This window comes from Hyla sarda, chromosome 2 (assembly GCF_029499605.1).
Source record: "Hyla sarda isolate aHylSar1 chromosome 2, aHylSar1.hap1, whole genome shotgun sequence".
NCBI lineage: Eukaryota > Metazoa > Chordata > Amphibia > Anura > Hylidae > Hyla > Hyla sarda.
Genome location: NC_079190.1, coordinates 390,222,509 through 390,249,562, shown reverse-complemented (window position 1 = coordinate 390,249,562; position 27,054 = coordinate 390,222,509). Strand labels below are relative to the sequence as shown.

At 42.2% G+C, this 27,054-nt stretch overlaps 1 protein-coding gene across 4 annotated transcripts in view; it reads right to left on the bottom strand.

Annotated features, from left to right (window-relative positions):
* STX1A (syntaxin 1A) overlaps nucleotides 1–27,054 on the bottom strand; it is a 190,834-nt gene that overhangs the window by 2,834 nt on the left and 160,946 nt on the right. For 3 of the 4 annotated variants that reach the window (XM_056558631.1, XM_056558632.1, XM_056558630.1), the window contains 5 exons: nucleotides 22,085–22,159; nucleotides 13,147–13,220; nucleotides 11,870–11,978; nucleotides 4,197–4,270; nucleotides 1,148–1,285 (listed from right to left, as the gene is read on the bottom strand). In XM_056558631.1, coding sequence (XP_056414606.1) covers nucleotides 1,148–1,285; nucleotides 4,197–4,270; nucleotides 11,870–11,978; nucleotides 13,147–13,220; nucleotides 22,085–22,159 — 470 coding nt within the window. Of the gene's footprint in view, nucleotides 1–103; nucleotides 154–1,147; nucleotides 1,286–4,196; nucleotides 4,271–11,869; nucleotides 11,979–13,146; nucleotides 13,221–22,084; nucleotides 22,160–27,054 lie in introns of all 4 variants that reach the window. The other variant, XR_008888975.1, reaches the window with a different exon arrangement.

The window sequence follows — 27,054 nt, the reverse complement described above, 5'->3', positions numbered from 1 at the left end:
AGGAGAAAGTGATACAGGAAAAGTGAGCAAGGGATAACAGAAGAGGGCCAGAAAAAGAGTTACTTAATACTTTGCTGTTAAATCTTCATCACTTGCATGTTACCTGTTCTTCTGTGGTGACTTTCAGCCCCACTTGCTCCGATCAGCTTTAACCTGCATTGAGACAACAAAACTAGTGAGTTCTATAATATAATATAGTAAGATTCTAGAAAAGAACAAGAAGTTGAAACAGGAAAGCTAGAAAGGCAGCAAAGCAAGGAACGGATGACAAAAGCTGCACTCACTGTACAATGTTGGCTTATAACAGACTATAGGCGCCATGTTTGAGTCCCGTACAATACTGATTCTGGTCATGGCCATGTGCATAAAATCCAAGGACAACCTTTACTTATATACCAGGGAGTGAACAATTTCCTAGTATAGTATCCAGGCCACAAAAGGGACAGAGTTCATGGAAACCCTTCCAAAAAGTGCTAGTTTTGGTGTGTTCCAATCTTATCTATATAAAAATGGGCAAGTATGTAGAAAACTTTGGCATACCATTGAATTTACATCTATCTAGAGCTTTACATTTTACTTTAGAATGTGTCATACCACACAAAATGTTTGGAACTCTATGACATTGTACTTTAAATAAAATTAGAAATGTACTTCTACAATTTGGTTTTATGTGAATGTCAATCAAGACATAATAGCGATGAAGCCCATTTGTGTATTATGTATTGAGTAGAAGGCATGCAAACAACGTATATGAGTCACAACTATCTATTGCCATGAAAACAGGACACATAGGCTATAGTTTTAGCTTGGAGTCAGATAGTCACAAAACAAACACTAAAAAAACACAACATGTACAAAGTTTGTACCTACCAGCTGAGCGCTCATCCCACATGCAGCATGGGAGGTAAAGACAGGAGGGAGGGTGAGAAACCCAATGCCCAAGTGCAAATTGTTCACCAGAGCACCTCCATTGTATGTCTATATAGATATCTTTACCCGACAAATGCAATATTAAGCCTATATAATATTACAGTAAAAAAAATATGGGGAGGTTTATTAGTATACTACAATACACTATAGAGTTTAGATATGGGCTGCCCCTCTTGACCATAATACAGATTAAAAATGGACATAAGTTTTTACGCACCTGACTCTCTACAAGCATTGCCATGTCCATAAACATATCGTGCAGCTCCCGAATGCTGTTTTCCAGCTTGATGATTTCACTGTGTCGAGTTTCAATCTCATTCAGAGCTTGCTTTGTAATGTTAGAGTCCATGATGATCTGAAAGAATAAGAATGGAAACCTATTATCTCATGTGGCTTGCACCATAGACATGAGGGCTGGGGTCTCTCTAGATCGGTCCCTTTTTTTTTTTTTATAGTACACCCCACAGATGTTTCATCAAACTGAGATGTTGGGACTTTGGAGGTCAACAGCTTGAACTCTTTAACCACGTACCATTTTTGGACAATGTCTGCAGTGTAGCAGAGTGCATTATCATGCAGAAAACGGCCAATGCCTTTGCAGAATGCTGTTGCCAAGAAGAGGTGTAAATGGTTTGTAACAATGCTTAGGTAAGTGGCATGTGTCAAAGTAACATCTACATGAATGCCAAGAACCAAGGTTTTCCAGCAAAACATTGCTCTGGGCATTACATTGCTCTGGGCATTACATTGCTCTGCTTGCTTGCTTTATTCCCAAGGAGAATCCAAATGCCATTTTTTACTTGATAAGCAGCACACATGCACCAAGCTATTCGTGTACTGTAAAACTAAGGGTGGTTTCACACCACGTCTTGTACTTACGGTTCCCGTATACGGCTGGGAGGAGGGGGGCCCGCACTCAGCCGTATAGGGGAACAGTATTTAATGCATGTCTATGAGCCGACCGGAGTGAACCGCAGCCTCCGGTCGGCTGCGTTTTCGGCCGTATGCATTTCCCGACCGTAGGCAAAAACGCGGTCGACCACGTTTTTGCCTGCGTTCGGGAAACCGCATACGGCCGAAAACGCAGCTGACCGGAGGCTGCGGTTCACTCCGGTCGGCTCATAGACATGCATTAAATACTGTTCCCCTATACGGCTGAGTGCGGGCGCCGTGATTAAGCCCCGCCCCCTCCTCCCAGCCATATACGGGAACAGTAAGTACAAAACGTGGTGTGAAACCACCCTAACATGGTTTGTCAAACCAGACAACCTATAGCCCCATGGTGGAGTTTTGATGCTCACATACCCCTTGCCGACTTTTTGGCAGTTGACTACATGGGCACTCTGAACTATCAATGCTGACCGATATGCAACAAGGTGAATGCCTTAAGGTGCTGAACATGTTCTGACATCTTTCTAGTATAGCCAGTAATAACGTTTAAAGTAATTTGTGCTACAGTAGCAAAGTCCACCCACATTAATGACCTTGCCTCCCCCCAGCCCATGACCCTGACTCTGTTATTACTTCAACAGTTGTCTTTCTTTGGATTTCTTTTGAAAGGTAAAAGTCACTGCATACCACAAATAGCCACAAGACGTTTTGGGAATGCTCTGGCCTAGTTGTCTAGCCATTACAACTTGACTATTGTCAAAGTCACACAGATACTTATACTTTCCCTTTTTTTCCTGCTTCCAAGACATCACCTTCAAAAACTGACTATATACTTGATGTCTAACATACACCAGCCCTGGAGATTTACTATTGTCATGAGATAATCAATGTTACAGCTGATCTGTGTATAAAGCAAGTACTGAAGCACTCTATTTTCACAGGATAGTGTCAAAGAAGCAGCTAACCCTAGCACAGGTAAAGAGTAGTAGAGAACATGTAATACCTCCCTGTACTGTAGAGAGGCGCTACCGCCCAGCTAGTGAGTGCATGCATTGAGTAATACAGGTGTTTTACCAGTGAAATGCCCATTCTGATATTCTGATAAGTCAGTTCTTCCAGCCATTCACATGTTTCGCAGATCTGGACTGTCCGTAACATTGAATGTTAAAAATATTGTATGCTGAGGCCATTGTAAGTTGAGGGACTACTTTATTACAGTGATATACTTCGGAAGTAGGTTGTGGTGACATATATGTGAAGAATTTTTCTGGGCCCTCAATGATTTTGGTGCTGAAGTGTCATCCGTACTAATGGCACATCACCTGGCCACAGTTGCCAACTATGGCATGCAGAAATGATGTCACTATGGATGACACAACCACCACGGGCTGGTAATATGTTGCCTATACAGAGAAAATTTCTTCAGTTGGGCCTCTAGACTTTATTATGGTCATGTGTCAGCTGCACGTAAATAGAGACCTGTGGAGCCAACTGGAGCTTCTGCGGTGTATTGGGCAGGATTGGACAGGTGACATTAAAGGGGTACTCTGCCTGTAGACATTTTATCCCCTATCCAAAGGATAGTGGATAAGATGTTGGATTACTGGGGTCCCGCCTCTGGGGACCCCTGGGATTTCACTGCTGCACCCGGCATTCGTTTAGAGCATCAGGTGCAGCGCCGTCACACCCCCTCCCATAGACTTGCATTGAGGGGGCGTGGTCGAGAAGTTTCGAGCGGCGCTCGACTGTGATGTCATCACCAGTCATCGGCATGGAGCAAAATTTGCTCCATGCACTAGATGTCTGAGGTGCCGCAGCCGAGATCGCGGGGTCCACCGTGATTAGACATCTTATCCCCTATCCTTTGGATAGGGGATAAGATGTCTAGGGGCGGTGTACCTCTCTAAGGTTTTTTTTAAGGGTGGGATTACCCTTTTAGGATTAAAACCCAATGGCCCAGATTTATCAATCTTTTTTAAACCAAAACTGTCTGGTTTTACTCATAACAACCAATCACAGCTTAGCCTCTATATTCTATGGAGCTATGGTAAAATGACAACTGAGCTGTAGTTACTATGGGCAAAACCAGTTTCAAACAGATTGATAAATCTGGGCCAATATCACAACATAACTGTATCCACACATACACACACATAGTGTAAACATATCATACAGGATATGTCACCAAATCATGTTGTTGTAAAAAGCTGCTGCTCTCACACTATACGGAAAGGAAACAGCAAAGTTTATTATGCAACCAAAAGTGGAACAGCACATGTTCTGTACAGATGGGAGGATGAACCTGCGGAACAATTTCTTCTGGTCGCCGCATAGAAGCACAATCTATACGTTTAATTAAATTAGAGGGAACATACCCCTGATGAGAAGATGGCTGGGTTTCCGCTTTCCAACATGTCCTCCAGCTCTTCACTTGTTGTGGTTCTCCCAGCTGAGTATACACAAAAACAAGATGTATGTATATTTTGCTTTTTGAGGACTACTTACAGACTCAACTAATTTATACACTGAGTCACGTACATGTTAATGGACACTATGGTCGGCTCTGCTACAAACCCTACATACCTTATCTGCCTCACAATAACACAATCTAACTAAACTTACAAACAGTTGTACATTGTATATACTGAGAAGAGATTGGAAGTCTCATTGGTGTTTCTCCCATTAAAAGCACACAAAGCCTTGTTACTGTCAAATCCGTTGTTGCCAAAAAAAACTGGTTAGTGTGAACCATGCCTTCATGGAAACAACTTAGATTTTAAAAGCCATGTTATAGAGATGTATGAAGCTGGAAATACTATAAAAGCATTGTATAAATCAATCCATGGTTAGACAAATTGTCTACAGAACTTTTTTTTAAGAATGGTTGCTATTCTCCCAAAGAGTGGGTGTCCTGTAAGATCGTCCCAAGAGCACAATAGACAAGCTTGAGAGTGGTGAGAAAATACTTAAAGGAGTACTAAAGGGCTGCTCAGCATTTTAAACTGTTCCGAACGCTAGAGCCGGCGACTTGAGCTTGTGATGTCATAGCCCCACCCTTCGTGACATCACACCTCGCCCCCTTCCATAGACTTGCATTGAGGGGGCGAGGTGTGACATCATGAAGAGTGCGTGCTATGATGTCACAAGCTCCCGGCGCCGGCTCCAGCCCTTGGAACATTTTGTTCCAAACACTGAGCAACGGAATACCCCTTTAAGGGTAACATGAAAAGGCCGATAGATGACTCTATAAAAAAGTCCCTGATCATGTGTCCACTATAAGAATGGTGTTCATGAATAGACACTATGAAGGAAAAATGTTGTTGGTTAAAAAATACAATATATATTTAGTTTCCCCCCAAACCACCTAGATTTTACAAAGTTTCAGACACTAATTTCTACAGACAGAAAGAAAAGTTAAATAGGCACTGTTAGATTCAAAAACTTTTTATATGTTGTGCATCTTGGCAAAATATTAACCTTTCTAATTCCAGTGGAGTAACTAAAAAAAAAAAAAGAAATGTCGGGGAGGCATTGAGGAATAGATGAACTAATATATGATAGAAAAAGATGATTTGTCCTGACCTTTACCCTGGCAAGATGGTGTGGTTTGACCTGAAGAGGGCTGTGCATTATAAGCATTCCAAAAATACTGATAAACTAGTAACACATTTGCACCAAGGAATGGTGAAAGTTTCTTCCCAACAGTCCAAATGTTAGAGAGTACCTGTCACCAAATTAAAGTTTTAATATATTGTTCCTTATGTAATTATAAGACACTTTGTTATTTACTCGGTGTTAAAATTCTCAATCTTTATAATGTGATTGAAAAAAATGGTCACTAGGTGGCTCTGTTCTGTGCCCTGCGCAAATCAAACAGTTTGGTCTCCTCCCAGCCTGGCAGGAGACCAAACTCAGGAAGGCACAGCTACCGCAGGCTTCAGTGACGTCGCGCCTACTAGGGAACATCCCGCTTTCTCCTGCCGGGAGCTCACACAATCTGAGCAAGGGGAAAGGTATGACACAGAGCTTTTTAAAGCTCGGGCAAAATTTTTAACGGCAGGAGGGGTGTTAGGAGCAGTTAGGGTATTTAATCTGAGTTTGTTTAGAAAATATGGTTTGATGACAGGTACTCTTTAATGATTTCAATGGTTTAATTCGTTTTCCCCTAAACTGTGGATGTTTACTCAGTGTGCTCTGTACAAGTCATTAACAGTACAACTGTCTATGTGTTTAAGTTTAGTTACATTGCATTCACTTACCCTTTCTTGCAACCGTAGGTAAAAAAAAACTGCCCTGATAGTTAAAGGGGTACTCCGCCCTAGACATCTTATCGCCGCGGTCCCGCTGCTGGGGACCCCCGCTGCGGCACTGCGCTATCATTACAGCACAGAGCGAGTTCACTCTGTGCGTAATGACGGGCGATACAGGGGACGGAGCAGCGTGACGTCATGGCTCCGCCCCTCGTGACATCACGGCCCGTCCCCTTAATGCAAGTCTATGGCATGGGGCGTGACGACTGCCATGCCCCCTCCCATAGACTTGTATTGAAAGGGGCGGGCCGTGACGTCCCGAGGGCCGGGGCCGTGATGTAACGATGCTCCGGCCCCTGTATTGCCCGACATTACGTGCAGAGCAAACTCGCTCTGTGCTGTAATGATAGCGCAGTGCCGCAGCAGGGATCCTGTGGGTCCCCAGCAGCGGGACCGCGGCAATCCTTTGGATAGGGGATAAGATGTCTAGGGGCGGAGTACCCCTTTAACAAGATTACACACTCCACAGCTCTAATTAACTTTTATAATTTATTAAAAATTTTTTTTTTTATAAATTACTACTAGTTGTGGTGGATTATAGTTGTCATATTCATGTCATAGAGATGTCATATACTAGCATCTACTAAATCTGTGACATATATTTTACTATACATGTATCAACAAAATATAAATAACATCAATAATAATGAATCTATTTTATATTTGTTTTATCACTGTAGACAAAACTTTAATTATGCAAAGTAATAAGGACCACAGGCCACAATTCACAGCCAGATGGATGGTCCAGATTGTGGCATGTGTCATCTGCTACAAGTAAGGACATATTCTACCTTCTTACTTCTGCCTAATCATTGCAAAGGAAATAAGAATTTTTCTAAAATATATGGAGAAATTTATGTACATACATATTAGTTTCTCGGGGCATAATCAAGTTATGTTGTTGCTTGCCAGTGTGTATCCACTGTAGAGGCAGGCAAGCAAATGCTACAGGGCCATGATGGTAGGAAGCCCAGCAATGAACTGCTGTCATAGCAGCTACCTGTGCATGCCATTTTTCTTTTAAAGGGAACTTGTCATCTGTTTTAAGGGGGCAAAATTGCAAGAAGCATGAAACGGTAGCCAGGTAACTAAACATGGGGGTGCTTCTCCACCCCAGTGGCCCATAGTGATGTGTTTATCCCTATAAACAGATAGGAAGAGATGTGTAACTCAGTGCCGTCAGGGCGAAGAGCAGCTATGGGTACTATTCCCCCCACCCCCATAAATACTTACCTGGGTTCCGGTGGCTTTGTTAAACTACAACCCCCTGCGATCTCCTGTATGGGGCCCCGACTCTGCCGCGGCTCTCCCCATGTGTCTCTAAAGGAGAGGCTGAGACGCCGCCTTCATGCATCCCCACCTCTCCCATAGAGCTGAATTAAGGGGGCGTGTCTGTCCACCTCAGTGAGGTCGATGTCAGGAGCAATAGCTTCAGGTGGTCCCAGCGGTCAGACCCCCGCGATCAAACACTTATCCCCTATCCTGCGGATAGGGGATAAGTTACATACTGCTGCACTACTCCTTTAACTTTTTGATACTTATCTTGTAGATATGGAAATGATTCCTACTTTCATGAATGATAAACATCAGCTTAATTATAAATTTCTATAGCTTTGGTACTGGGGTCCACTACTATTACCTACCTGAGGGCATTACCTACTACCTACTGGGGGCATGACCTCCTACCTACTGGGGGCATTACCTACTATCTATAGTGGCATTGCCTACTACTTACCTACTGGGAGCATCACCCACCACCTACCTACTGGGGGCATTACCTACCTTGGAGCATTACTGGAGGCATTACCTACCTACCTACTGGAGGCATTACAGACCTACTAGGGGCTTCTATCTTAGAGGGGGGATTGCTTATCTACCTACTGGGGGCATTACCTAATAGGGGAGGGAAAATTACCTATCCACCACCAACCAATGCCCTGACTCTTTCCCCCCAACATACTCACTTACTCCCTCATACTATGCAGGGCACATTGGGGGCATTATTTGGGGGTAGAGAAGAGGTGGGAAATGTGCTGCAATAGTAGTGGTCATGGTGTGGCGATATTATTATTAGTAATGTGAGCCTCAGTATACAGGATTTGGTCAGTAACACTATGATGGTATTATGTATAGTGATAATATTCCTCCTTGTATACTGGTATTTTTGGTGATATTGGTCTCAGTATACAGGATTTGGTCAGTAGGATGGTAATACATATGTTGAGAACATTCCTCCTTGTATACTGATATTATTGGTAAAATTGGTCTCAGTATACAGAATTTGGTCAATAACAGTTTGATAGTAATATGTATGGGGATAATATTTCCTCCTTCATTACTCATTGAACTGATTGGCTCTTGTTTTTATTTTCCTGTATTTAAAAAATACTTTTCTTATAGATGACTGGGAAGATGGCAGACAGGTCATTGGGGGTGGATTTTGGGGTGGGCCTCTGTGGGGGGGGGGATGCAAGGCTTTAAGCTGTGTAAGGGGCCCCAAAATTTCTGATGTCAGCTCTGTAAATAACCACTATAAAGACTAAAGAGCGCATAAAATAGTAATTCCAAGTTGCAGGTCCACTTAATCCTTGTTAACTCCAGACATGTTGACATAAAAAAATGACAATCCTAAATCTCCATTTAGACAATCTAAAAGTAGGACATGGTGATCTTCTTGCTTTCTCTATCTTTCCAACATAGGATCTAAATCAACAACATTGACAGGAGCCAGCTATAGCCGGCGGGGTGATGTATCATGTACCTATTAGTCTTCTAACTTTCTGGTGCTCTCATGTATTAGCAAATAGGACACTTCTCATTTCCTATAGAAATAATAGGCTAGTCCTGCAAATCATAGAACAACCTCTGGCAGAACTCAAGGGCACATCCAACCCCGAGAGATATTCCTCCATCTCCTCTTCTTCCTGCCTCTGTCATGCTCGGAGCAGACTGTCACTATAAATATAAGCTGTGGGGTGGGATGATGACTCCTTCATGAAAATCATCAGACATCTCCTAAGCTGTCTGAGAGTCACATGACCTCTGGAACCTTACAATGCACTAAACCTCTCCACATCCACAAAAGTCATTGTAGATAATCATATAAATAATTGTAACCTGACAGCTGTTCTAGATATATAATTTATCCTGTATAGATATGAGACTTTGAAACTTGCTGTCCATTCTAAAGTTGCATTTATAGATGAAGATAAGTATATTTTAAGGTAATTTCAATGTAAATGAGCGATAATGACTTTTATACAACAGTAGTGATCTGTTGAGAGATTTATAAAAATAATTGTTGGAAAGAAACAAATTTGCAGTTGCTCATAATAACCTACAAGGATCATTTATTTTCCCAAAAAAATTATACCATATTTTATAACACAACACTGTTCCTGACTGGATGCTGTGCAGAGAACTACAAAAATCTACCAGGGCCAGCGCTGTACCCATGCAGCAGACCCTTCTTTCTGGCGATTACTGGGGGTGTCAGACCACTAGTCAGAAAACTATAAGGGAAAGAAGATGTTCAAAGTGGATGAAGAAAGCTATGCTATACCATAGTGATGTGCAATTACTTACAACCCATATTTGAAAAAATTCCTTTTAGGCTGTGCGCGCAAACAGGTTATTTGGCCATTTTAGGGAACAGCCAAATTTATCTGTTTTATGGCTCACAAACCAGACCTATTTTTTTCGATTTCACAGCTGTAATTATAAAGCGTTATAAAGTGTTGGGCCCTTTGTTGAGCCCTACATACTAAAATACTGCTGCATTTTTTGGCACATACACTCAACTCTTCTACATCACGGTGGTTGAGGGCATGATGACCCCACTATGTGAAAAATCTGCAAAAAAATGTTCTACGTTTCCTTAGTAGTGTCCGCCAAATTGGCAGCACATTAATATGTTTTCTTGGTACACTTAAAGGGGTAAGTTTTCTTGTTATCTCTGGTCTCGTGCTTGCTCTTTGTTTGTCTTCCTTTTCCATTCTTTGCACAAGTGTGTCCATGTAGTGTAGCATCTATTTCCGTTTTGCCTTTGTTTTAGAAACGACAGCTCTCAGCATGCCTTGTAGCCTGTCGCCTCTTTCAGCGCCCTGCCCAGCTTGTTTTGCGTTTCCGCCCAGCCCTGTTTGTGGGTGGCTTTTTCTTTCTTTCCCCTTTAGCACTCTCTTTCCCTGCCCTGCTCATTAGTATACTCATCCCACCCACTGTCACTCCACAGTCCCCACATCAGGGAATGAATAGTCAGTGGGGGGAACTGATCTTATGTGACCAGAGGGCGCTGCTCTCCCCCCCCTCCCCCTCAATTAATTGTAAGCCGCAGCGCTGTCCCCACATTAGGGAACATATGTGACCCACGGGCGCTGATCTGCTTCCTGCCCTTCCACCCCCCTCTCACCCCCCCCCCCCCCCAAAGCGATGTCCCCGCAAGGGTCAAAGGACATCTGTACTACTAAATTTTCCATATTCCTGTGCCCGGCTGCAAAAATAAACAAAATAAACTTTGACTCACCTTCCAGCGTTCCCCCATTGCTACGGTAACGGCCTCGCAGTCACGGGAACGTCACAGAGCCGTCAGCCTATCGCCAGCCGCAGCGATATCCCGCCTTGGCCAGTGATAGGTTGAGCGCACTGTCATGTAAAAAGCTCCCTACATGACACTGCTAAGGCTCCTTACATGGCAGTGTGCTCAGCCTATCACCGGCAGAGGTGGGACATAGGCTGTGTGACGTTCCCGTGACCGTGAGGCCATTACCGTAGCAACGGGGGAACGCTGGAAGATGAGTCAAAGTTTATTTTGTTTATTTTTGCAGCCAGGCACAGGAATATGGAAAATTTAGCAGTACAGATGTCCTTTAACCCTTGCGGGGACATCGCTTTGGGGGGGTGAGAGGTGGGTGGAAGGGCAGGAAGCAGAGCGGCGCCCGCGGGTCACATATCATTAGTTCCCTAATGTGGGGACAGCGCGCTGCGGCTGACAATTCATTCCCTGATGTGGGAACTGCGGGTGAGAAGCTGACAGAGCACCAGCGGGGGGAATCATGATAGCTGATACCCCCGATTCCCCCCGCGGGCGCACGGTCCTCATGGGGGGAAGGGGTTATGTACATTGTGAGTCAGGCGCAGGGCAGGCTGACAGCGGGAGGAGATATCCATCCTCCCAAACAATTCAATGAATATTCATTACAGTGGTGTGGAAAAGGGGCGAAACCATTGCAGGAGAAGAAAAAACAGCAATGCCTGCAGCACTGACGTCTTGTCCACAACAGTGAACAAACATGGCCGCAGGTGTGGACAACAGTCAAAAGCAACCAGAAAACTACTGAACTTCCTTCACAGAAAAGAGGTCAGTAAAAAACATATATGCTGTGGACAGATGTATAACATGTGAATTACAAAAGTGCTAAACTCACTGCAAACAGGCTAGATAACCATAAAACTGTGGTACCGGAGTACCCCTTTAAGTATGAGCATAGCACACCACAGAAAGTTATACAGGAGCAGTGACTTCTGTATATCGCTGGACTCCCTACTCCTGTACACAAAAAAAAAAACACACATAGTTTAACTGTAAGTGTCTTATGATTACAATGACTAAATGCACGAATTTCTATTGCTTGGCTTGAGCTTTACAGTATTTTACATATAAAAATCAAATAAGAACCCAATAATTCTATGAATTGGAGCTTGTTTTGTTATAGACAGGTAAAAAAAATCCAAAAACTTACTGATTTCAAGCTGCCTCTGGATACGGCCTTTGCAGCGTTCACGGTAATCTGACTGAGTAGCATTGTATTCAGACATCACCTCTACAAACTTGCGAGACAATGTTGAGTGCTAAGAAGAAATCAGAGTTTAAAGAAAATCAATAGTTTCTTGTTTTCATAATAAGAGCTGCTAAACTGCGCAACACTACGAGAGTGTATGAGGATACGGTGTTCTGTAAAGGACTTACATGTTTAGCATGCAGTTGCCTGGTCACGCCATGTACAGGCAAAACATTATAGTGTTCCCTAAATATATTATAGCTGCATTGCATTATACCAAGGCAAATATTAGCCAAACATCAATTGGAGGTTAATGCAAAATCCACTACCTGTCCGACATATGAATGGGTTAAAAAATCTGTTCAAGCCAAAGAACAAAGTACAATGTTTACTACTCCTATACAGCCAAGACCTTACCAAAGTTGGGATGTCCTTTGATGTTCCTGTTTGGAGTTCATCCAAAGTTATTCACATCAATGCATTAAACAGCTGCACCCTTACATGGTCAACGTTACTTTAATTTAGGACTATGGTTTGGTCACTTCCACTACCCAGTGAGATTTAACAGTGTCCAAAATAGATCCTCCATAATGTCCTGTAAATTCCATGTGACTCCCTAACTCCAGTATTGTGGCAGTGACTAGGACATCGGACAAAATCCATCTGGAGATACCGAGTGCGGGCAGCGCCTACCAGCGCCAACTGAATAAGTCGGCGCTAGGACCGCGCAGACATTGCCGTCCTAATAGACGGCAATGTCTGTGGAGCAGAGATCCGCCAGAACATTGAACAAGTTCAATGTTCTGGCTGAATTTTTCGAAGGGATTTTCCGGACAGAAAGTCCACCTCGAAAACTCTGTGCACTGTGCAGTTGAACCCCATTGCCAATCGGCTAATCTGGCCTTAGACTCCTGAAAAGTCATGAAGTCTTTGAAACAAATCTGTGGAATAAACCTCTAGAGCCTATGTCTTCAAACTGTGGACCTCTAGCTGTTGTAAAACTACAATTAGCCATTACTGCCAACTTTTCTTGAATGTCTAGAGGTGCATTTGGTATAGTTCCAACAATACGATGTATAGCATGAATAAATGATAGAAACAAGTATTAAACTATATAAAGATTTGAAGGGCATAAGACCGTATTCAGACCTGCTGTTTTCTTTTTTTTGCAGAATTACATATAGATTTCACAATCCAATTCATGATTAGTGCTGCCTCATAGGGTTTCCGTTTCTCACCTGTGTTTTTCGGATGCGCAGGTCAGCAGAAGAGCGGTTCATGGCTTCTTCCTGTTCAATGCTTTGCTCAATATCTGAAATAAGAGAAGAGGTAGATTTGGGTTTACCCTATCCTATAGTATTCAGGACTGTCAAATAAATGGGCATATCTTAAATCTTTATAACATATCTTATTGAGGGAAAGTTATGTTTAATAAAATGGCCAATTACATAGAGGAAAAGGACTATTTTTTGATGGATTATCCGTAATGGTGCGGGTCCAGCTCCAGACACCCCCCAACGCCAATTGATTTAAGGGGGCGCTGTGCTTGTGTGACTGCTACAGACTCTTCACTTCCTACCAGGCACACTGCCATACACTGGGAAGCAGGGGTACCTGTTATTGCAGCTCATTCTATTCACCTCAATGATACCCCGTGTACGGCACTGTGCCTAGTAGAAAGTGAAGAGGTCACAGCGTTCACACAAGCAGAGTGACCCCCTCAGTCAGTTGGCTTTTGGGAGTATTGGGAGTCAAATCCCAGTAATCAGATCCTAAGTATAGGCCATCAGCGAAAAACTATGGGAAACCCCTTTAAAGGGTTACTCCACTGGCAAGGGTTCAGAACATTTAGTTCTGAACGCTGTGTGTGCGTGCAGGGGGTTGGCCATGCCCCCTCAATGCAAGTATATGGGAGGGGGTCCCGTCTGTCACGCCCCCTCCCATAGACTTGCATTGAGGGGTCATGGCCGACCCCCGCAATGCGCACACAGCATTCAGAACTAAATGTTCCGAACGCTGGCCAGTGGAGTACGCCTTTAACAAAGCATTCCTATTTTTTTTGTTTTTTTTGCCAATATCATGTACACTCCTCATCACTAATCCTACAACTCCATTTGTTTTATTCCAGAACAGCTGCATCTATGTATTTTATTTCTCTAATTTGGTCATGTAATCACCAGTTTGAATCTTCCGATGCCTATTGGTTACAACAGGATGTCAGGTCAGACTACAACAGGAAGTCAGGCTACTACAGGATGACAGCATCACCTACCAGATCCCCTCCTACCAGCTCCCAGCTCCATCTGCTATCTCTATAGGATCAGAATATATATATATATATATATATATATATATATATATATATATATATATATATAGTAGTTATACACCTATAGGTGTATAACTGTTTTTTTTCTGTTTTTGCTGTGATTTCCCCCAGATCATGGCAAAAATGGAGACTGTATCACCATTGTGCCAAATGTGGTAAAAACGTATGTAATTTTTCCCCTCGTTCTGTAGAATCGCTGCAAAAAAAGCTAAAATGCAGTAAAAACTGAACGTGTGAACACAGCCGTCAAATCTTCATAAGATATCTCAACTGTGAATATAGGTCAAATCACTTACTCCTCATTGCAATATTTCTTCAAAAAACTTACTTTAAGTAAGAAAAGAAAACTACAAGATAACTGCACAGTGTGAACTGTCACCTACCTACTTATGACTGTAATGAGTTTACCTGGGTGATCTCCAGCACCAGCAGCCTGAAGAGATAACCAGCTGCACTAATCAAACACCCCAGCCAAAGCCAGAGGATTCATGGGAGATGTAGGCAGCATTACAGAACCCACATCATTGTGCATTTGTAAAGCAAAATGGATCAAAATGGATCATGCGTGCCATGTCAGCAAAAAGAGGTAAGAGAAAGGCATACACAAGAACCTCTACATTATTCTCTTATAATAACCTATGCTACATTATATAAGAAAAATAAATAAAAATCCCGGAATGCTTTTTTTTTTTTTTTAAATTTATATATATATATTCCCCCCATATCATGTACACTTACTATCACTAGCCATACAGTGCCATCTGATTCACAGAAAATGACATGGTTTATTGTATCAGAGAAAGGGGTCAGTCCTGGGTCAGCAGACTTCCTGTGAACTATAGGATGACATTAACCCCTTAAAAACTCAGCCCATTTGGGCCTGAAAGGGGTACTCCGGTGGAAAACTTTTTTTAATCAACTGGTGCCAGAAAGATAAACAGATTTGTAAATTACTTCTGTTAAAAAATCTTAATCCTTCCAGTACTTATTAGCTGCTGAATACTACAGAGGAAATTCTTTTCTTTTTGAAACACAAAGCTCTCTGCTGGCATAATGAGCACAGTGCTCTCTGCTAACACCTCTGTCCCTTATTAAAAACTGTCCAGAGTATGAGAAAATCCCCATAGAAAACATATGCTGCTCCGGACAGTTCCTAAAATGGACAGAGATGTCAGCAGAGAGACTAAGGCTAATTTTATTTTTGCATTTTTGGCTTTTCCTCCTCACCTTCAAAAAATCATAACTTTTTAATATTTTTATCCATAAACAAGTATGAGGGCTTGTTTTTTGTGCGACCAGTTGCCCTTTGTAATGACATCACTAATTTTCCATAAAATGTATGGCACAACCAAAAAAATACTGTTTGTGTGGGGTAATTTATAAGAAAATCGCAGTTTTGCTCATTTTGGAAGGTTTCGTTTTCACGCTGTACAATTTACGGTAAACATTACATGTTTTCTTTATTCTGTGGGTCAATGTTATTAAAATAATACCCATGATAACATATTTTTCCATTACTGTTGTGCTTTAAAAAAATCTCAAACTTTTTAACCAAATTAGTACATTTAAAATCCCTCTATTTTGACAACCTATAACTTTTTAATTTTTCCATACATGCGGTGGTATGGGGCTAATTTTTTGTGCTGTGATCTGTACTTTTTATTGGTACCACATTTGCGGTACGTTTACACTGTTCACCATATGGGATCATTAACATTCGGACAAGGCGGCGGAGGCAAGTGAAGGGACCTCTGTTCGCCGTTCTGGATGATCGAATCCCCACGGTAGCGCTGTGGGCGATCCGATCATCCATTTTAGTGACCGCACTGCTGCAGATGCCATGATCTGTATTGATCACGGCATCTGAGGGGTTAATGGCACGCATCAGCGCAATCGCTAATGTGTGCCATTACCGGCGGGTCGTACATTACCGGCGGGTCGTACATTACACACCAGGACGTACATTTACGTCCTGCATCATTAAGGGGTTAATACCTATTGTTCAGGATATATATTAGATACCTTCCTTGAGGCTCATACATTAAGTTTCTTGCTGCGTTTATTTTTATTTTTTTTCAGTTTTTGCTCTGATTTTCCTAATATCCCAGCACAAAAGGTGTTGTTTTACCAAATTTGGAAAAAATCATTGTAAAAATTTGTGTTTTTTACAGCAATTTCGGAAAATTGCAGCAGAAGCAGACACAATGCTTTTATGAAGAGGTGAGTAGAAGCCTTGACAGAGGAATGGCTGTGGATATAATGTTTCTGGATTTTGCTAAAGCGTTTGATACTGTCCCTCATAGACGTCTGACAGGTAAGTTAAGGTCTTTGGGTTTGGAAATTTTAGTTTGTAACTGGATTGAACACTGGCTCATGGATCGTACCCAGAGAGTGGTGGTCAATGATTCGTACTCTGATTGGTCCCCGGTTATTAGTGGTGTACCCCAAGGTTCAGTACTGGGACCGCTGTTGTTTAATTTATTTATCAATGATATAGAGGATGGTATTAACAGCTCTGTTTCTATCTTTGCAGATGACACCAAGCTTTGTAGCACAGTACAGTCTATAGAGGATGTGCATAAGTTACAAGATGACTTGGATAGACTAAGTGTCTGGGCATCCACTTGGCAAATGAGGTTCAATGTGGATAAATGTAAAGTTATGCATCTGGGTACTAATAACCTGCATGCGTCGTATGTCTTAGGGGGGATTAAACTGGCAGAGTCACTGGTAGAGAAGGATCTGGGTGTACTTGTAGATCACAGACTACAGAATAGCATGCAATGTCAGGCTGCTGCTTCCAAAGCCGGCAGGATATTGTCATGTATCAAAAGAGGCATGGACTCGAGGGACAGGGACATAATACTCCCCCTTTATAAAGCATTGGTACGGCCTCACCTGGAATATGCTGTTCAGTTTTGGGCACCTGTCCATAAAAGGGACACTGCGGAGTTGGAAAGGGTGCAGAGACGCGCGACTAAACTAATATGGGGCATGGAACATCTTAGCTATGAGGAGCGATTAAAGGAGTTACAATTGTTTAGTCTTGAGAAGAGACGTTTAAGGGGGGATATGATAAACGTATATAAGTATATAAATGGCCCATACAAAAAATATGGAGAAAAACTGTTCCAGGTTAAACCCCCCGAAAGGACAAGGGGGCACTCCCTCCGTCTGGAGAAGAAAAAGTTTAGTCTCAAGGGGCGACACGCCTTCTTTACCCTGAGAACTGTGAACTTATGGAACAGTCTACCTCAGGAACTGGTCACAGCAGGAACAATTAACAGCTTTAAAACAGGATTAGATACATTCCTGGAACAAAATAACATTAATGCTTATGAAGAATTATAAAATCCCATCCCTTCCCCAATATCACGCCGCACCCCTACCCCTTAATTCCCTGGTTGATCTTGATGAACATATGTCTTTTTTCGACCGTACTAACTATGTAACTATGTAAAAATGCAGGAAGTGTGAAAAGTACAGTAAAAATTCTATATGCGAACATAGTCTAAAAACTGCAAATCTTCATAAAACATCTCAATTGTGATTATAGGTCAGATCTCTTTGCATCATGAGAATACAAAAATACATCAAAACTAACAGTCAGGTGCAGTAATCAAACGCCACACCAAAAGACTGTGGCGGTATTAATGGGAAATGTAGGCCATGGATGAATTTGCAACCAATATAAAAACAATCCATGCCTGCCACATTAGCTAACACAGGTAAGCACAAGGCATACACAAGAACCTCTACATTTTTCTCTAATAATAGTCTATGCTGCACTAGGTAAGAAAAAATCCTAGAAACTTTGTGTTTGGACAAAGACGGTATACAGAGAAGTGGAATTGACACAAAACTATGCAGGTTAAACACATCATTTCTGGCTATATTACATCCAATTAATGTACAACTGCCTGAGGAGTGTAATTCTTAACAGAGGGCTGTTTAATTCACAGGCCATAGGTTGTACTACGGCAGATCTCTACAGGCTCTTCTGTAATAAGTGAATGCTATTCAGCCTGCCAGTACATAATAAAATTAAATACATTTGGACAGCTCTGTTTTATATAATTGGAAGTGTTTAAGTGCAAATTATCAATTGAAGAGCTACTGAGCACACACAGTAATTCACAATAAATGTATCTGAATAAGACTTTTTTGTTAACAGTCGCTTACTGGGAGACACGGCCTGAATAGACTGCAGCCATTTAACAACCTGGTAATCACTTCCACCTATTTATGATCCGGGTGACACAGACACCTTCGTAGCCCTAATGATTGATTTTAACTATTGAATTATAACTGCAGTTCACAAGAGTGTGTACAATTCAAGGTATTCAGTAGCTATAAAAAGGTGTCTGTGCAGCTCTAAGGGTCTATTCACATGGCAGAAGTTCCGCTTGCGAAATTCCACCTCAAATTAAAGCCCAAAGACTTCTGTGGGATTCTGCACTCCCATTCACACTTCTGAATGGGAGTGCAGAATCCCATATAAGTCTATGGGCTATAATTTGAGGTGGAATTCCGCAAGCGGAAATTCTGCCGTGTGAATAGACAGGAGGTCTCAAACTCAAATTACCTGGGGGCTACTGGAGGTAGGGGCTGGGTGAGGCTGAGCCGCATGCGCCCCTCACATATAATACCCCCGTCATGTGCCCCTCACATATGATGCCCCCATCATGCGCCCCTCATCATCCCCCAGCAACACCCCCCCACCAGCAGTAGCACCCCCATCATCCACCAGCAACAACCCCCACCAGCAGTAGCCCTCCATCATCCACCAGCAACACCTCCTCATTCCCCCTACCCTCTGTGGCAACAGCATGAGCTGACGGACGATGGGGGTGCTACTGCTGGGGAGGGTGGAAACATTAAGTAGGCAGAAATTTCCTCACATTAGGAAGGTAGCAGTTTCCCCACATTAGGTGGCATAGTTTCCTTACATTAGGTAGCCGTAGCACAGTTTCCCGACATTATGTAGCCGTAGCACAGTTTCACCACATTAGGTATCATTAGCACAGATTCCCCACATTAGGTAGCCTTAGCACAGATTCCCCACATTAGGTAGCGCAGCACAGTTTCCCCACATTAGGTAGCGCAGCAAAGTTTCCCACATTAGGTAGCGCAGCACAGTTTCCCCACATTAGGTATCATTAGCACAAATTCCCCACATTAGGTAGCCTTAGCACAGATTCCCCACATTAGGTAGCCTTAGCACAGATTCCCCACATTAGGTAGCGCAGCACAGTTTCCCCACATTAGGTAGCGCAGCACAGTTTCCCACATTAGGTAGCACAGCACAGTTTCCCACATTAGGTAGTGCAGCACATTAGGTATCATTAGCACAAATTCCCCACATTAGGTAGCTTTAGCACAGATTTCCCACATTAGGTAGCCTTAGCACAGATTCCCCACATTAGTTATCCTTAGCACATATTCCCCACATTAGGTAGCCTTAGCACAGTTTCCCCACATTAGGTAGCGCAGCACAGTTTCCCATATTAGGTAGCCTTAGCACAGTTTTCCCACATTAGGTAGCACAGTCAGGTTTCCCCAAATTAGGTAGCCTTAGCACAGATTCCCCACATTATGTAGCGCAGCACAGTTTCCCCACATTAGGTAGCCTTAGCACAGATTCCCTGAATTAGGTCACCTTAGCACAGATTCCCACATTAGGTAGCCGTAGCACAGATTCCCCACATTAGGTAGCCGTAGCACAGGTTCCCCACATTAGGTAGCCGTAGCACAGATTCTCCACATTAGGTAGCCGTAGCACAGATTCCCCACATTAGGTAGCCTTAGCACAGATTCCCCACATTAGGTAGCCTTAGCACAGATTCCCCACATTAGGTAGCCTTAGCACAGATTCCCCACATTAGGTAGCCTTAGCACAGATTCCCCACATTAGGTAGCCGTAGCACAGATTCCCCACCTGGACTGTGCCACTTACATCTGCCTATGGGGACTTTCTGGTGAAGGTGCGTATAAGTGACATCACGCACCTCCACCAGGAAGACCCCGCAGGCAGATGTAAGTAGCAGTTTAGTGACGGGGCAAGACTGGTTGCCCCGTCATATGTGCACTGGGTCCCAGGTAGCAGTGTTTGCCAAAGTGAGTGAAGTCTTCTGGAATTTAGCCCTGCTTTCCCAAAGCAGGGCTAAATGCCTGAAGAAATCACCTACCTGACACTCGGAACTGCATGTCCCGGGCGTCGTGCGATACAAATTCAGATCCCTGGTGCAGGCCGCAAAATTTCATTCCGCGGGCCGGGAGTTTGAGACGCCTGGAATAGACCCTATCTGTTAACTAAGGTCTCATTAGTTAGTGAATAGGTTAATTAGATATATAAACTTAAAAGGTAAAATATTAAGGTAAAGAATGCTAAATGTATGTACTCTGGGGCAGCATTGTGATAATAAGGATCAATGTAAACAAAGAAAATTTCTGTACAGCCCTGTGGGATATATGACCGGATTGGAATAACCATATAACTGCTAGGTCTACCTACCAATTAGTTGATTTTAGCTGTATCTACTGTCTTACCTCAGGATGTGCTAACACCATAGAACCAGGACTCATTACTTGTGCAACTTCACCCTATTACAGTCCCTTGATGAAGCGGAAGTGGAGAGGAAACACATCGGGACATGTGATATTGATTATTATTCATGTATCTTTTGCTGATTATGGCATACAAGTTAGATATTTGTCCTATGTTCTTCTAAATGATGATGTTAGGCTGCATTCACACTACATTTCAACCATACGGGGACCGGATCTAGCTGGGGGATGGGATCAGTTCGGCTCATTTTTGCCCCGCATCCGGTTTTCTGGCTGGACTGAAAACAGTGGTATGCTGCAGTTTTCAGTCCACCCAGAAAATTGGATACGGGGCAAAAATGAGCCAACCGGAGTCAATATATGACTCCAGTCTGCTCATTCAAATGAATGAGATCGGGGCCGGGTCCAGCTGAGATACGGGGCGCCTGGTTTTCCCATCCCCCAGCTGGATCCGGTCCACGTATGGATGAAACGTAGTGTAAACGTAGCCTAATGTGATCAAATCGGTTTATCTTGCTTCATATGATAATCTCCCTGGTAATCACATGATGCCTTTACAGACCACCATGCTGGTTCATCTTGTATGGTTTTTGTAGCCACTATTAATATTTATATTGGACTCATCTTAACTGCTTTTTGAGTATTAGATTTTATGTAGGACCTACTTCTCTTAGTGATACGTGTTTTTATAGGTTCCACCTCAACTCTGAGTGATTTGGTTACTAGATGCTTAGAGGGAATATGCTCTGACCAAATACAGTTATCTCCTTACATCATTCCCCACATAAATGAATGGACATGGCATCACAAGGATGGCATGAGCTATGGACAATGATCAATGGGTGCAAAATAACCATGATGGTCATATAGAATAGGCACCTACTTATCCTACTATATTAGCATGCATCTAGTGGGGTGTACATCATTTGACTATAACAAACTATAGTGAAATCTCTTTAAAAGGCCACCTCTTTGAGAAGACCACCCCCAATTTTTGGTCCCACCATACATGCTGGCCATCTTCTTAGAAAAGCCCATCCTGGTAGAAGACTACTTTTTTGTGCACTTTTGTGTGTTTGTCTCAAATAGGTTTCTATTTTGCAGCTGACTGATGTACTGAAAGTTGTTCTGCCCATAATAGCGATAGGAAATGAAAATTGGCTTCCCTTGAAATTTCATTTATTTACTGCATAACTGCTGTTTTATTTCTTATAGCTGTATGATAAGAGAAGACTTTTAATGGATGAGAGGAAAGGGGGAGAGAGGTGGTGAGCACTCACTTTTCAGCTTGGAGCGAACCTTGTTGGCTGTCTTTTTGATGTCCGACATCAGCTCTTCCAACTCTGCCTTGGTTTCTGTGGATAGAATCAGCAGGGTGAGAATAGGTGATGACAAGCAGCAGCTGTCCTATTATATACAGGAAGCAATAGCAGCAAGACACAAGGAGAAAGTGCTGATAGACCGACACAGGAGGCAGCTCAAACGTGACATTAATACATTACCATATAGCAGTGTAAACTAGACAGCATCTTTCTTGTAGAAGGACTTATGCTTTATTAATTTAGTAGTCTACAAAGATCTCTTAGTTGCCCGTACGTTTTGCAAATTTTCTAACTGCTTACAATAAGAATAAAAGGAACCAAAAATAATGTTATTTATAATTTTATCCCTGGTTAACCTGTAGGTTTGTTTTGAAATGGATACTGACTGTACCCAGTGAGTATCTGCCCCTGTCCTAATTAGATATCAAGGCCTGTGCATGCACGAGAAGAACCACACTGACACAGAGTTCAGCTAAATGATACTTCCTTTATTGAAACAGGTTATGTGAGTTTATATAGACTGCAGCAAAGTGCCATGTACAAAAGCTATATGTCATGAGTAGCTGTCCTTTGCGATTGATTTCTTCTATCTGCAGGTGTTCTTCATCCAGGACGTGGGTCTTATCATCTTGGGTGTAGCTCCGGATGGAGGTGCCATCTTTTACACATTGTTCCAAGCATGATGGAAGGGGAGCGAGCTAGCTAGTGGCCATTTTAGCAAGTATATTCTAAAATAGGCATTTTACCTTATCCATTACAGTTTTATGTGTTGGTTAACACTAAAAAGTGAACCAATGAACAAATTTCCTATTATGGGGACACATATCCTTTATATATGTTCAGACTCAGTCACCAGACTCCAAAGCCTCTGTCACCAGGTTTTAGATTTGACTGAAAGGGCTAATTTTTCCAGCAAAATGACACCACATTGGAATCTGTTGGAGTCTATTGTAAATTAGACATTGGAGTACATCCCTGGTCATCACTACCATAATGGTTGGAGTTATTGGGGCAGAGACTCGGATGCCCAGTTACTGCTCTATTTTCTTTCTATAATTCTCCTGACCATTGCCAAGTGCTGAACATGACTACATTTGGAAGTCCCAAAGAAAGTAAATGGATCAGTGGCCAAGCACACGCACTGTTACTTTATTCACTTGGGGGGGGGGGGGGGGGGGGCATTAGACTTCCGTTCTAGTAATTGTTGGGTGTCCCACTGATCAGCATATATATATATATATATATATATATATGTATATATATATATATATATATATATATATATATAACTCTTAATGTTGAAATATCTCTTTTAAAAAAGCATTCAGTTTCAAAACAATAATAAGACACATGGATGCTCTGTCACATAGTTATAGTATCAGTATTGATGAGCTTAAAGGGGTACTCCAGAGCCCCAGCGTTCTGAACATTTTGTTCAGAACGCTTGGAGCCGTGGTCGTGGTGTCATGGCCAAACCCCCTTGTGGCATCACTGCATGCCCCCTCCATCCATGTCTACATCCGTGTCGGCACTCCCCCTCCCATAGACACGAATGGAGCGGATGTGGTGTGATGTCATGAGGGGGCGTGGCCATGACACCACGAACACTGCTGCAGAAACATGTCGTTTGTTTAGAACGCCGGGTGCTGCAGGAGATCGCAGGGGCCTCAGCTGCTGAACCCATACAATCAGACATCTTATCCCCTATCCTTTGGATAGGGAAAAGATGTCTAGCAGCGGAGTAAATGCTGATAAAAGATAACTATAGAATTTTTTGCAGAGGAAATTTTTCAATGTTGGTGCACCAAAAAAGCCTTTTGTAGGCCTGCATACTTTAACTAAAAAAGACAAAAGGCACAGCGCTCCATGGTGTAATAAAAGAGTGACCTGTGAGGTGACAGTAAGTAATAGGGAGGTCGCTCACATGGTAGTGTTGTGTACCCACATACGCAACAATGGTGAGCGCATGTAGTGTCCGCAGCCAGCCGGCTAGACAAAGAGCAATGCAGAAATGGACTTCAGTGGAGATGCCGGCTTTGAGAGGCGCCGGTCACAGGACAATCAAGGTAAGTAAAAGCAAGGGTAGTTTATTCTCCCAACATGCATCACGTTTCACTGCAGCAGCAGCTTCATCAGGCATGGCTGATGAAGCTGCTGCTGCAGTGAAACGCGTTGCATGTTGGGAGAATAAACTACCCTTGCTTTTACTTACCTTGATTGTCCTGTGACCGGCGCCTCTCAAAGCCGGCATCTCCATTGAAGTCCATATCTGCATTGCACACTTTAACTGACACAGACGTGTGTTACAAATTAAATATCACCGACAAAAAATATTCCAGATCAATAAATACTTCTGCACATTTATGGATTATCCACAAACTAAAAATACATTTTACACTGCAAAAATCCTTGGCAGAACTGAAATAGCCATAACAGGTAATCCAATTCGCTTTCTTTCATTAAACCATACATTTTCAGCAAACAACTCTCATGGGGGCATTGTTGGCTCAGTAATAAGTTCATTATTTTTGCACGGAAAAACGCAATAACCTTGACAGAATGGGAAGTAAGGAGACATTTCCTAGTAGATAAAGCAGAGTGAACTTTAATTGAGGCAGCACATAAACAAGGGCTGCTGGCTTCTAGAAAGAACAGGTAAGACCTCATGTGTAATAGCTATTACCAGAAGAAAGTGGATAAAAACTGCAATGTAAAAATATAACCTCAACAGGGTTCCTATAGAGAATTGCTCCACTTCTGCATTAGAGTAAATATCAAGAACTAGGACACAGTTAATCTCCATTCTGCTGACGCCTCCCATTATAGCCATGAAAGAAACATATAAAAAGTGTGGATAACAGGTTTTCTCAGGAGGACAACCATATTTTTAGATGATGGCGGCGGCTCAGTAATCACCTGATCGCTGCAGCTTCGATTGTAGTATTACATGGCGACCTTTCACATTGGCTCCCTGCTTTTGCTCATAGATGCTGTCCCGAGCAGGGGACCCTCTGCTATTTAATTACTATGCTTTAACAATGCATATGAAAAGGTCGCAGCATTTACAGTAGCAGCAATGTGGATCAGATATGCTGCAGATATTCCCTTGCAGATATATCTGCAGTGTCTATGCCATGTGGTCTTAGGTCATGTTCACATAGTTAAGGGGGTACTCCTGTGGAAAACAATATATATATATATTTTTTTAAATCAACTGGTGCCAGAACGTTAAACAGATTTTAAATTACTTCTATTAAAAAATCTTAATCCTTCCAGTACTTTTTAGGGGCTGTATACTACAGAGAAAATGTTTTTCTTTTTGGATTTCTCTTATGTCACGACCACAGTGCTCTCTGCTGACCTCTGCTGTCCATTTTAGAAAGTATAGAACTGCAAGATTAACGCTACAATGACAATCTACACAATAAGGGAAATCTACACAAACTAAAGGAAATTACATATGGGACTTAAAGGGGTACTCCGGTGGAAAACTTTTATTATTATTTTTTTTAAATCAACTGATGCCAGAAAGTTAAACAGATTTGTAAATTACTTATATTAAAAAATCTTAATCCTTCCAGTACTTATTAGCTGCTGAATACTACAGATGAAATTATTTTCCTTTTGGAACACAGTGCTCTCAGCTGACATCACGAGCACAGTACTCTCTGCTGACATCTCTGTCCATTTTAGGAACTGTCCAGAGCAGCATATGTTTGCTATGGGGATTTTTGTCCTGCTCTGGAAAGTTCCTAAAATGGACAGCAGAGGTCAGCAGAGAGCACTGTGGTCATGACATAAGAGAAATCCAAAAAGAAAAGCATTTCCTCTGTAGTATATAGCCCCTAAAAAGCACTGGAAGGATTAAGATTTTTTAATTTAAGTAATTTACAAATCTGTTTAACTTTCTGGCACCAGTTGATCTAAAAAAAATAAAAAAAAATAAAAAAAAAGTTTTCCACAGGAGTATCCCTTTAAATACCTGTACGATCCCGCATAAAAAAAGAAGAAAATGCTACTCAGTACCTAATCCTGACATGTACAACAAATTTTTATGCCTCTATATATATTACAAAAAATACCTCTTTTCATTAGCTCACAGTGTTACAAATCCTCTCAGGGGAAGGGGGCGTGTCCCTTCTTCTGGTGGTGGGAGGTGATTGGTCTGTCTGATCATGCAGTCTTGTCATGGACAAGCCTGATGCTGCTGCAAGACTGGTTAGTGTCCTAGGTACGGGGACCCCTAGTGATGGGATTTTCAGGAGCCGTTTTTTTAATTAAATGTTCCAAAAAAATTTAAACATCCATATTACAAAAGGTCTCTAAAGGGGTACTCCGGTGGAATTATAATTTTTTTTTAATCAACTGGTGCCAGGAAGTTAAACAGATTTGTAAATGACTTCTATTGAAAAATCTTTACCCTTCCAGTACTTTTTAGCAGCTGTATGCTACAGATGAAATTCTTTTCTTTTTGAATTTCTTTTTTGTCTTGTCCACAGTGCTCTATGCTGACACCTCTGTCTGTGTCAGGAACTGTCCAGAGAAGGATAGGTTTGCAACGGGGATTTTTTCCTGCTCTGGACAGTTCCTGATATGGGCATCAGGTGTCAGCAGAGAGCACTGTGGACAAGACAAAAAGAAATCCAAAAAGAAAAGAATTTCCTCTGTAGCATACAGCTGCTTAAAAAAGTACTGGAAGGGTAAAGATTTTTTAATAAAAGTCATTTACAAATCTGTTTAACTTTCTGGCACCAGCTGACTTAAAAAAAATATATGTTTTCCACCGGAGCACTTCTGTCCATTTTAGGAACTGTCAAGAGCAGGAGCAAATCCCCATAGAAAACCTAGCCTGCTCTGGACAGTTTCTAAAATGGACAGAGGTGTCAGCAGAGAGCACTGTGGTCCGGCAGAAAGGAAATTCAAAAAGA